This window comes from Sebastes umbrosus, chromosome 9 (assembly GCF_015220745.1).
Source record: "Sebastes umbrosus isolate fSebUmb1 chromosome 9, fSebUmb1.pri, whole genome shotgun sequence".
In the NCBI taxonomy this organism is placed as follows: Eukaryota; Metazoa; Chordata; class Actinopteri; order Perciformes; family Sebastidae; genus Sebastes; species Sebastes umbrosus.
The window spans coordinates 26,185,827-26,196,968 of record NC_051277.1 but is presented as its reverse complement, the minus strand read 5'-3'; the positions used below and the strand labels follow the sequence as shown (position 1 = coordinate 26,196,968).

At 38.7% G+C, this 11,142-nt stretch overlaps 1 protein-coding gene across 4 annotated transcripts; it reads right to left on the bottom strand.

Annotated features, from left to right (window-relative positions):
* Positions 1-916: 916 nt before the first annotated feature.
* Positions 917-9,361, bottom strand: cnot7 (CCR4-NOT transcription complex, subunit 7). Of its 4 annotated transcripts, XM_037780443.1 has the most exons (8): positions 9,130-9,361; positions 8,657-8,670; positions 8,051-8,174; positions 7,455-7,648; positions 6,903-7,064; positions 3,802-3,946; positions 3,523-3,633; positions 917-1,707 (listed from the first exon to the last, which is right to left on the bottom strand). In XM_037780443.1, the coding sequence occupies exons 2-8, from the start codon at positions 8,662-8,664 to the stop codon at positions 1,576-1,578; spliced, it is 876 nt and encodes a 291-aa protein (XP_037636371.1). In that variant the 5' UTR covers positions 8,665-8,670; positions 9,130-9,361; the 3' UTR covers positions 917-1,575. The 4 variants fall into 4 exon arrangements, with proteins under 4 accessions (XP_037636371.1, XP_037636372.1, XP_037636374.1 ...); XM_037780444.1 differs by lacking the exon at positions 8,657-8,670; XM_037780446.1 differs by lacking the exons at positions 7,455-7,648; positions 8,657-8,670; positions 9,130-9,361 and having other exon boundaries at positions 8,051-8,175.
* Positions 9,362-11,142: the final 1,781 nt, after the last annotated feature.

The window sequence follows — 11,142 nt, the reverse complement described above, 5'->3', positions numbered from 1 at the left end:
CAGCTTGTTAGTTAAAGGCTTCTCACAGTGGGATTAGAGCTTATTCAGGTCATTATAAACATATGAACAAACAAACAAAAACTTCCAATGAAATATTCATGTGCACGTAAACACACTGGCTGAGAGCTCCCTTTCTCTTCATCATACAAGAGATCCAATGACGGAGGGCGAGCACACTGACGTGTGGCGTCTTAAAGCTGCAGTCGGTAACTTTGTGCAAATATTATGAAAAGTTGTTTTTATAAAACGGTCACTATATCCTGACAGCAGTGCATGAGACAGGTAATCTGTGAGAAAAGTCATGGTCTGTGTCCTCCCAGTGCTCCTAATGGCATTTGCAAGATTTGCACCGTGCCCTAAGGAAAACAACCAATCAGAGCCGAGGAGTCTCTACAGCAGCTGTCAATCACTGCTTGCGAAACTCACAACTCAGATCAAACGGTCAAACTAGGCAGAGCTGATCAAATATGAATCAAGATTCTGTTACTGTAATGCCTATTTCTCGCCCTCAAATGTTTTCAGAAACATATTTTAGTGTAAGGTTTAGCTATAAAATGAGAAAGTTTGCTCCGGTCAGTGGGCGGTGCTTGATTTCGGCTCGACTGTTTTCAACATAGCAGCAGGTTGAGGTCCCACTAAAGGGAAGGGAGGCACGGGAGAACCAGGACTGTGCGAGGCAGACTGTCAGACCCTGCTGCAGTAAACAAATTGTAGTTTTCTAAAAGGGACTCTGGTGTTCGGAAACACCACCGCTTTTGTCCGTAGGGACCACCAATATCAACACAAAATGATACTGAAATGAAATGAAGATAATAAAAATGAACCTATACTAGAACATACAATACTAGAACCTTAATCTAAAACAAATTAAACACTGCTTTCAAATTAGCATGTAAAAATGCTGCAAATGCATGTCTCACTACTGTCAGGATACAGTAACCGTTTTATAAAAATAACTTTTTATAATATTTGCTACAAGTTACTGACTGCAGCTTTAAGTGTTGAATGGATCATCTGCTCACCGTCAGATAACCAGCACAATAACTTAAAGTTTAAAAGAGAAGAATGCAGCTAATATTAAGGCTGAGCGTGGTGAGAGCGGTTGTCGTGATCTTAAAGATTTATATGTTCACAATGTAAAATGGGAACGTAGAGAAGGCAACAAAGACACCAGAAACATTTGTCAGCTTTCCATATAAAATCAGGTTAGAGCTTTAAAGTGCAAAACATTTCTACAGAACATTTTAGGAAAACTAAAATCCCATCTTTTTCAAGCATGTTAAATTCAACTGATCCAACCAGAAGGTGTACACTGCTTCGCAGGAATACAAGACTAAACTCACACACACACGCAGCCAGCGGGGGCATGTGTGAGGACAGCTGTGATTTCTTTTTTTTGACCATCATATTCAGTTGTCTAAGGTGAGCAGAGCCTATGAGAAGCAGCTTGCTAAATGATGTGTGTGTGTATGTTTCGTGTTCTTCCATTATCGTCATCCGGTTGATGAAGCTTGGCTTCAGCGCCGCACTTGATTGTGCATGAGAACCGCAGGATGGGAGAGTTTCAGAGTGATGTCACGACTGCTGCTTGTTGGCCTCCTCTTCGTAAGCGTTCCCTGTTCCGTTCTGGACGTAGGCGGAGCCGGAGCCGAGGCCGTACAAGTGACCACAGTACTTTGCATCGTCGATATGATCCTCAAAGAACATCTGTGGGAAAGATAAAGAAAACACAGAATACTGAGAACAGACTCTTTCACGTTCATTTAATATCAGCATAGTTTATCTTTAAAGTCTTATCCTCTGAAACCGGTCAGAAGTTTATGCTTATGCTAGCATCATCATGTGAAATACAGGCATTGGTGTGTTTCTTCCCAGCTTTATATGGTGGTGAATTATGCTGTACAGCGACTTGCACAGCGATTAAGATAGAATTGTTTAAATTTATCAGCACTAGTCCTTTTTCATCTTTATCAGTTTTATCAAACTCAGATTTCACAAGATTAGCATTCTGAGAAATGCACACATTTCTGTGGAGAGTTTCTAGAGAGAACCAGTGACTGGTTCATTAGTCCAATTCAATTGGATGCACTATTAATCATTTATCATTGAAGTCCCTTTTTTCGATAAAAAAAAGCTAACAAACATTCAGCTTCACATTCAGTTTTGTGCTCTCAAAATGTGAGGTTTTGTTGCTATTTTATGTTGTAAATTAAATGTATTTGGTTTTTGGACTGTTGGACAAAAGAAGATGTAAACTTGTATTTGAAGATCCCAACTTAAAGGTGCTAAATGCGAGATTGGGAGCATTTCTATTGCTTCCCCACAGCTGAGCCGGTGGCTCGCAGTTAACGGTGCTAACAACGCTAAAAGTGAAAACAACGGCAGCAGTGCTGAGAGAGCTAAAAATGTTTATCTGGCGGGAAACGCAAGGTGGGTGGTACGCTTTGGCAATGACGCCGTCGGTCGGGACGGCGTTATCAGCTGTAACCGCTGTATAAGCAGTGCAGAGCGGCTGTCGTGAGCTGGCCAGTGGGGCACACTCACATGCACTAAAAGGCAAGCACGACCGGCCCGGCTATGTCAACAAAGCAAGGAGAAGCTCTGATTACAACACACACAGAGGGAGGGAGACTTCATTCTCTGCTCAGGTAGACATTACTCCTCTAGCTTTACATAGCATATAACAATAGCAATAGCAATAGTTGTTTGCTGCTATATTAATGCTCTGGATATCGAATAGAGAACCTTTAAAAATAATTAGAATCATGTTTTAGAATAATTAGAATAATTAAAAATGTTATGATAGTGAGAAAAAAGAATGTTTTGTGTTCTTTCTCAGGCTGCATCCCTGATGGATTTTAAACGTTATTTTGCTACTGAAGCCTGAATGACCAGCGTGAGCATGAGGGAAGCTCGGCCCCTCTTCTCATGCTGAATCCACTAAAACATTTTCACATCAATTTCATCATTTAACATTATTAGAGAGTGAATTATGCTGCCTGTTTTATAACATCCAACAGTCACAAAGTACTGTGTTTGTATGAGTTATTTTTTTATTTTTTAACTTCTTCTGCCCCTGTCGAAATTTCTTTTTGTACACTGATCTGATGTGACGCATCCTGAGTAACTTAAAATTGGCTCTTTTACAGTGTTTCATAGTTTGTCGAACTGATTTTGAGGATAACAGATGATTGCTATAATAAATGTGTTAATCTGAAATGTGTTTTAGCTCGTGCTGCTGCAGCCTTTGTTAATCTGATGGCATTCCATTTAGACTTGTGCCGTGTTGAAAGTGATACAGAAATATTACTGAGTCCGACCTCGTCAGATTGCCATCATGACTTTTATGTAAACGTGTCCACTGTGCTCATTCAGACCCGAGACCTGCATGTTAAATTGCCCTCATATTAACGTAAAGAGGTGTAGGTCTGAAAGAGGGATCACTAATACTTTGGGCTGGCTTTGTGAGGTTTGAGTTTCACCACATTCATTCTTCTCTTCTCTCTGACTTGAGGAGCCTACCTCTCTCATCTTGAAGAAAGCCATGCCTGTGAGTAAAGAGTCCGAGCCGGCCTGATGCTGTGGTCCGATCCTCTCCAGCTCCAGCTGCTCAGCTACTTCCTGGAGCCCGCCCTGAAAACAAAAACACAGTCAGTCACTCAAGATGCACGCTTCTTGTCAAAGTAACACCTGAGGGCCACACTCACAGGAGATCACAACAGACATCAAGTGTGTGAAGCTTTAAATGAATAAAACAGGAGCTACTCTGTGTGCTACCTGCTGAAATATTTATTTAGGTACCTTCAGGTTTTTACAACTCTTCATGAGGTACTTGACATCGTAAATGACTGGAAAGTACAAGCGAAGAATCTCAAAGAAGTCCACCTCCTCCTCAGGCAGGTTAGCGTTGGACAGAATCTTGATCAGGTATCCAAAGTCATAGCCACTACAAAACACATATACACAAACACATGCACACCTTTAAACTATGTTTCTTTAAAGAGCACACAGCAGGAGGCTTCAAGAGATTTAGTCACTTCCAATCTGCCATGACACAAAGTTAATTAAAGACAGGCAGACTGGCTTTATTGTTCATATGCCTGTACCTGTATGGAGGACGGAACCTGTCAAAATAAAAAATAAATGAATGAATGAATGAATGAATGAATAAATAAATGTCATTAAATGTAGCAAAAATATTTAAAATAAATGCAGCCATTAATTAATTAATAAAATGTGACATAAATTGATTGAATTTATTTTTTTATTAGCTTCTTTATTTATTTATCTATCTTTGTATTAATTCCCTTATTTATTTACTCTTCTGGATAATTTTCCCTTTTATTTATGTATTTATAATTATATAAAAATGAATGCAAAAATAAATACATTTACAAATTAATACAAATAAATACATGGGGGGAAAATTAAACATAAGAGTAAATAAATAAGGGAATTAATTCAAAGATAAAGAAGATATTACAAAGATAAATAAAGAAGCAAATTAAAACAAATTTTTTTGTCAAATTTATCAATTAATTATTGGCTACCTTTATTTTTAAATAATTTTTTTACTGCATTTAATGATATATTTATTTATTTATCGAGTCATTTATTTATTTATCTTTTATTTTGGCAGGTTCCGTCCATATACCTGCATATAACAAACATAACGGCAAATAACTACACAAAGCCACGGCATTATCCCAAAAAAGACCTAGTGATTTGGGGCTTTGATTTTTACAACAAACATCCTACTAATCAGTGGCTACTGAACTGAAAAAAGATGACCACAGACCAGTTATCCAATAAGATTAACTGTTAATTCACAAGAAATCAATGAAAATTAAGATGAATTAAAGAAATGCGATGACAAAAACAGAATAAACAAAATACGACAACAAATAATATAAATAAAAACAACATGACATGAAAGCCTGTTGGTAAAGGTGTGTAATACCTGAAAGAGATGACAGTGGTGTTTCAAACCTAAGCTTTGTTTATTTTCCAAAGCCTGGTTTATCTTTAGCCTCAGTTTGCCATGGAGACACAGTGGGAAACTGAGTATGAAATGAAGATGTTAAGCAGCAGATTGTAGAGAATACTGGTAAAAAAGTCACTAGAGACCAATATAACAATACAAGTGTTCATTACACTTGAGCAGCAAATTGAATAGCAAATTCCAACGGGATATTTTCTTGTTTTAACTTGTGTGTAGTTAAATGATCACAGTTCTGCGTAACATCTTACCTCTCACTAAGGTAAAGACATAAAAAAAAGAAAAAGAAAAAGAAAGAAAAATCAAACACTTTTCATTCAAGGCCACAACAACTAGTAAACATTTAAAACACAGGAGGATGCCTGAGTGCAGACATGACAAAATATACTTTACACTGAGAAATAACATGCTTTCAAACACATAACACACTGATAATATGGAGGGTTTGGATAAAAAGATACAGTGAATTATGAATATGGTTGTGAGCTTAGAAGTGCTTACTGTCTGATAATAAGTGCTTGTTTATTAAAGGTGCTAAATGTGAGATTGGGAGCATTTCTATTGCCTCCAACGGCTCTCAACATGGTGACGGTGAGCCGGTGGCTCACAGCTAACTGTGCTAACAGTGCAAACAACGACGAAAGTGCTGACTTAGGCCCTGTTCACACCTGGTATTAACATACGTCCTCAGTGATCGGATCACAAGTAGACAGCTTTAAGTACAGGTGTGAACACACTCAAGACACATTGAGGACATATTGATATCGGATCTTCCAGACCACATTCAGAGGTGTTCTGAGCCACATATGACCACCATTCTTTTAGCAGTGTGTACGCAAATGCGTCCTGGCCACATTAAGGACCGCCTACTCATCTGACATCCTGCTGGGGTCCGCGGGATCACCGCGCCCCTCAGGTGAATAAACAGGCAGACACGGGCGCTTGTCAGCATGGAAATGGCCTCTGTGCTCTACTGTATGTAGACTAGGCACGCAAAGTGCATTATTATCGTTCTGTCGGAGATGTGTCTGTGTTTTTGTTCCGCTGCTTTGCGCGGAGCTGACACACACCCGCCCGCCCGCCCGCCCGCCTGTTCTCTGTCCTCCCGGCTCTCTGGAGCGCTGTACCCCGCTGTTGTCTGGCAAAAGCAGCCGGCACTGGCGGCACCAGCAACGGTGGCGCGGAGGTTCCGGGGACCGCCGGTACAATAACCTTTTATTTTGATTTTAAATCAATGTACCAGAATTCACAAATATGTAGGATATTACTACTAACATTCATGTAATATTCCGTCACAATGTTTGCTGTATTAGCCGTGTGTTTACTACGTGTTTATCTGCTTATGGGGCGGGGAAGTGAGATCGGATCACAAGTGGCCACTGACGACGCATGTGGAGACGCATTTTAATGCCAGGTGTGAACAGACATACTTAAAGCTGTCTACTTGTGATTGGATCACTGAGGACGCATGTTAATACCAGGTGTGAACAGCGCCAGAGATAACAGTGTTTACCTGAGGGGGAACGTGGGTGCTACGCTTCTGCAACAACGTCAATCACATGCACTAAAAGCACGTGCGGCTGGCCCGGCGATGTCAACAAAGCACAAAGGATTACAACAGACACAGAGGGAGAGCGACTTCATTCTCTGCTCAGGTAGGCATTAATCCACTATATCTTTATATAGCAAATAGTTGTTTGCTGCTAAATTAATGCTCTGGATATCGAATTTAGCACCTTTAACTAACTGATGTGCAAAGAGTGAAAGTAAGAGATGTTGTAACTGGGAGAGAGAGAATTTAAATACTGTGGGTACAACGAATATGATTCCTGTTGCTATGCAGCGGTCTAGAGTATATAACTGACTGCATACAAAAATAGATACTAAATAAAAAGCAGAATACCTGTGAAAAGACAGCCACTTGACCCCATCACAGAGCACCACTCCTGATGTCATCAGCAGCTCCGCGAAGTACAGCGTCTCGATGCCTTCGTCCTCATGCTTCTTGAACTGAATCCCTGAAGTCGTCAAGAGCTCAATGGAGTCCTGTGCATACATATCTTCTCTGATGACAAAGACACGTCGCACTGTTATTATCTCAACCACAAAAGACAATCGAGTAGGTATGAGAGCAACGTTGTCATAGTCAAAAATAGTCTGCATTTTGTAAGCTGTGTCTGAGGTGTTATGATCTTATCAGTCAGCGTATGCAGTTGAAAGAGTTCTAAATTTTGTCCTCAAACATCTAAACTGACAGTATGCATTTTGGCAAGACAGTATGAGCAAAATTTGTAATTTGTGTGTGTGTGTGTGTGTGTGTGTAACTTACTCTAACGTCTCATCTGTGTGTGCTGTAAGAAAGCTGAGATACTCTTCCCAAATACTCATGTACATGGATGCAATTGAATGCCACACGTGAAAAGAGTGGGAGAAGCACAATAAGTCAGCTTCTTACGTGAGGTTAAACTTAAAATTGAACTGCCAGGTCGACGTTCCCGGAGGGTATTCCCCTTGTTCGTTCATAAATGTGAGGCCCAGCTGGATTATCTTGAGCAAATCCACATTGCAGCGCAGCAACTGGTACTGATAGTCAGCGTTGCTTCTGAACTCTCCGATGGGTCTGGCTACTACACCTGGAAACTCTGTGTCCTGGAAAAGTAAGGAGACAAGACGACTCATTATGCAGAACGGAGATCTGGCTGTGTCAGTTTTTACCGCAGGGCGGCTGTGGCTCAGTAGAACAGATTGTCGACCAATCGGAAGGTCGGTGGTTCGATACCCGGCTGCTCCGGGTCACATGTCGATGTGTCCTTGAGCAAGACACTTAACCCCAAATTGCTCCCGAAGGCATTTCCATGTGTGGCGTGTGAATGAGATTTAGATTACATCCTGATGGACAAAGTTGGCACCTTTGCAGCCTCTACATCAGTGTATGAATGTGTATGTGAATGGGTGAATGCTGACATGTAGTGTAAAGCACTTTGAGTGGTCGGAAGACTAGAAAGGCGCTGTATAAATGCAAGTCCATTCCATGTATGAGCAATCACTCACCATAGCAATGTAGTTGTATTTTCGGATGACATGTCGGATCCTCTTCAGCTCCTCCTCCAGGTTGTTGGCCCAAACCTCACATATTCGTTGGCTGTGATCCACAGTAGCTGCGGGCATAGTGCCACTTCATGTAAAAGAGATAGATGCAAGGAAAGAAAAAGCAGATGGTTCATAGACCTACCCCAACATGAATGGTGACAGACCAAATGATGAGAGGTGGCAGGACAAAGGCACATAAAGATACCCCAAGAAAAGAAGCTGACAAACCATTTGGCTAACATCATATAATATAAATTGCAGGAGATACAACCTGCTCTGGGGATCAAATCCCCGATATATCACAACATTAGGGAGTCTAGTTCATACATGCTGACCGGTGACAGACCAAATGATGAGAGGTGGCAGAACAAAGGCATACAAGCACATACGATACAGAAGATACAGCCTGCTCTGGGGATCAAATCCCAGATATATCTCAACATCTAGTTCAACCTCAGAGCTGTCTGTGCGTGCATTAAGCCAGGATACTTCACATTAACAGGCTAACAGACACGAGAGATAGATGCAAGGAAAGAAGAAAAACAGACAGATGGTTCATAGACCTACCCAAACATGCTGACCTGTGACAGACCAAATGATGAGAGGTGGCAGGACAAAGGCATGCAGCACATAAGATACCCAAGAAAAGCTGCTCTGGGGATCAAATCCCAGATATCTCTCAACATTAGGGAGTCTAGTTCAACCTCAGAGCTGTCTGTGCTTGCATTAAGCAGGGATACTTCACACTAACAGGCTAACAGACATGTGAACAGCTGACTGAAGGTGTGCAGGATGTATCTAGCAGGATGCTGGTAACATTAGCTCGTCTTCAGCAGCACTTTGCTCGAGCTAGGTTACCTGTAGCAGTCTGCAGCAGGCTACAGGCTGAGCTAACATGAGCAGGACAGAGGAGGCTCTCAGGTGGGAGGCTGTGTACACTCCTACCGGTGCACAGCTAGCTCCACAGATGCATACAGAGACGAGTAACTAGCTGCAGACACTCAGACAGACTGTCTTTCCCTGCAGCGTGGTGAACTTACCGTTCCCCCAGACCGGGCCGGTGTGTGTGTTTCAGTGTGAACTATCTGACAGCTGCTAGTTTGGTTCTACGTTATTGTGTTTCGGGGGGTTTTCCGCGAACTTTTAAATAGTTTATATTCAGTAATGTATCGATGTCAACCCACGGCTGCCATCACAGCTGAGCCTACGACGCGACGTCATCACGTAAAGCAAGAAACGTCACGTGCGTGGTGCGTAAGCATGCAAGCATGGGGCTGCTGCGTGGGTCCACGTCCTATTTGATCAGTGAAATGAATAAATAGATAAATAAATAGATAAATAAATAGATAAATAAATAAATAAATAAATAAATAAATAAATGAATGAATGAATGAATGAATAAATAAATTAATCAAATTAAATTTCAAATTTGTTTAAACAAATTATTGCATGTAATTATAAATAATTATACTTAATTATATTATATAATTATAATATGTATATATATATATATATATATATATATAATTGTAATATGTAAATATCAATATTATTACTTATTATATATAAATGTGTAGTTTTTTTCTTGGTCACTTTGGTTTGACACAAATACATTTTGAAAAGACAATAATGACACGCCCTATTTGTTCAGTGCTCCCTCTTTAATAACTGAAAATAAATAAATAAATCTGTTAAATTTCAAATTTGTTTAAACAAATTGTTGCATATAATTATAAATAATTATAATTAACTATATTATATAATTATAATATGTATATATATAATTATATTATATAATTATATACACTATTATACACTATTATATTATATAATTATAAGATAAAATAATATAAGATAAGATAAGATAAGATAAGATAAGATATTCCTTTATTAGTCCTGCAGTGGGGAAATTTGCAGTGTACAGCAGCAAAGGGGATAGTGCAAAAAAACAAAACAAGATGCATTAGCTAACACAGTAAAAAAAAAGAGCTAAACAAAGTGTAAAAAAATATGAACCATTAAAAAAGAAGGAAGTATAAAAATAGGAGCAGTATATATAGTATTGACAATAAACAGACTATTAACAAAATTGCACAAGTAGAAAATGATATTGCACAGTGAGAATTACACCTGAGTAGTACTGATAGACAGTTGGTATATAATAATATAATAAGTATATAATATGTGTTTATCATTATTATTACTTGTTATTATATATATTATTATTAATTATTATTATGTATAATTATTATTATTTGATTTACTTTTTAGACTTTTAAAAACTGGACCAGCCATCACCATAAAGTTTTCCTATTTCTTATTATACACACACTATTCGATTTTTGTTCATATTAATTAGTCTACTCTTGCAGTGTAGTTTTTTTCTTAGTCACTTTGGTTTGACACAAATACAATTTGGAAAGACAATAATGGCACATCCTATTTGTTCAGCCCTCCTGCTTCAATAAGTGAAAGAATAAATAAATTAATTAATAAATTAATTAATAAATGTGTTAAATTTCAAATTTGTGTTTAAACAAATTATTACATGTAAGAATTGATAAAAAATTAAATCATTATTATTATTATTTCTTTTTATTTACTTTTTAGACTTTTAAAAACTGGACAAGCCATCACTATATTTTCCTATTCCTTATTTTACACACACTATTACATTTTTGTTCATATTAATTCATCAAATCTTACAGTTTTATTTTTTTCTTAGTCACTTTAGTTTGACACAAATACATTTTGGAAAAACTATAATGGCAAACAAGTACAGCTGGACAGATGCTCATCAACAGTATGGATTGGAGCTCTGATCCCTAAAATGAGGGTCTTTGCTGCTATTGACTGGACATGACTGATGTCATAAAATCTGGTAGAGGCCTCCTAATATTGTACTAGTCAGCATTAAAAGTATTGTTGTCTGTAAATCAAGTGGATTCTTCCAATGCAGTTGTTCAGACATAAATTGTTTGAAAAAGTTGCACCTCTACTGCATCAAGGCTTATACGGTGAAACAGAAGCTCGTATGAGTTTCGGCTGTTTAG

Coding starts and splice junctions, on each gene's coding strand:
- cnot7 (XM_037780443.1), bottom strand. Junction 7,649..8,050: donor AATACAACTACATTGCTATG/GTGAGTGATTGC, acceptor TTACTTTTCCAG/GACACAGAGTTTCCAGGTGT. Junction 3,634..3,801: donor AGAGTTGTAAAAACCTGAAG/GTACCTAAATAA, acceptor TTTTGTTTTCAG/GGCGGGCTCCAGGAAGTAGC.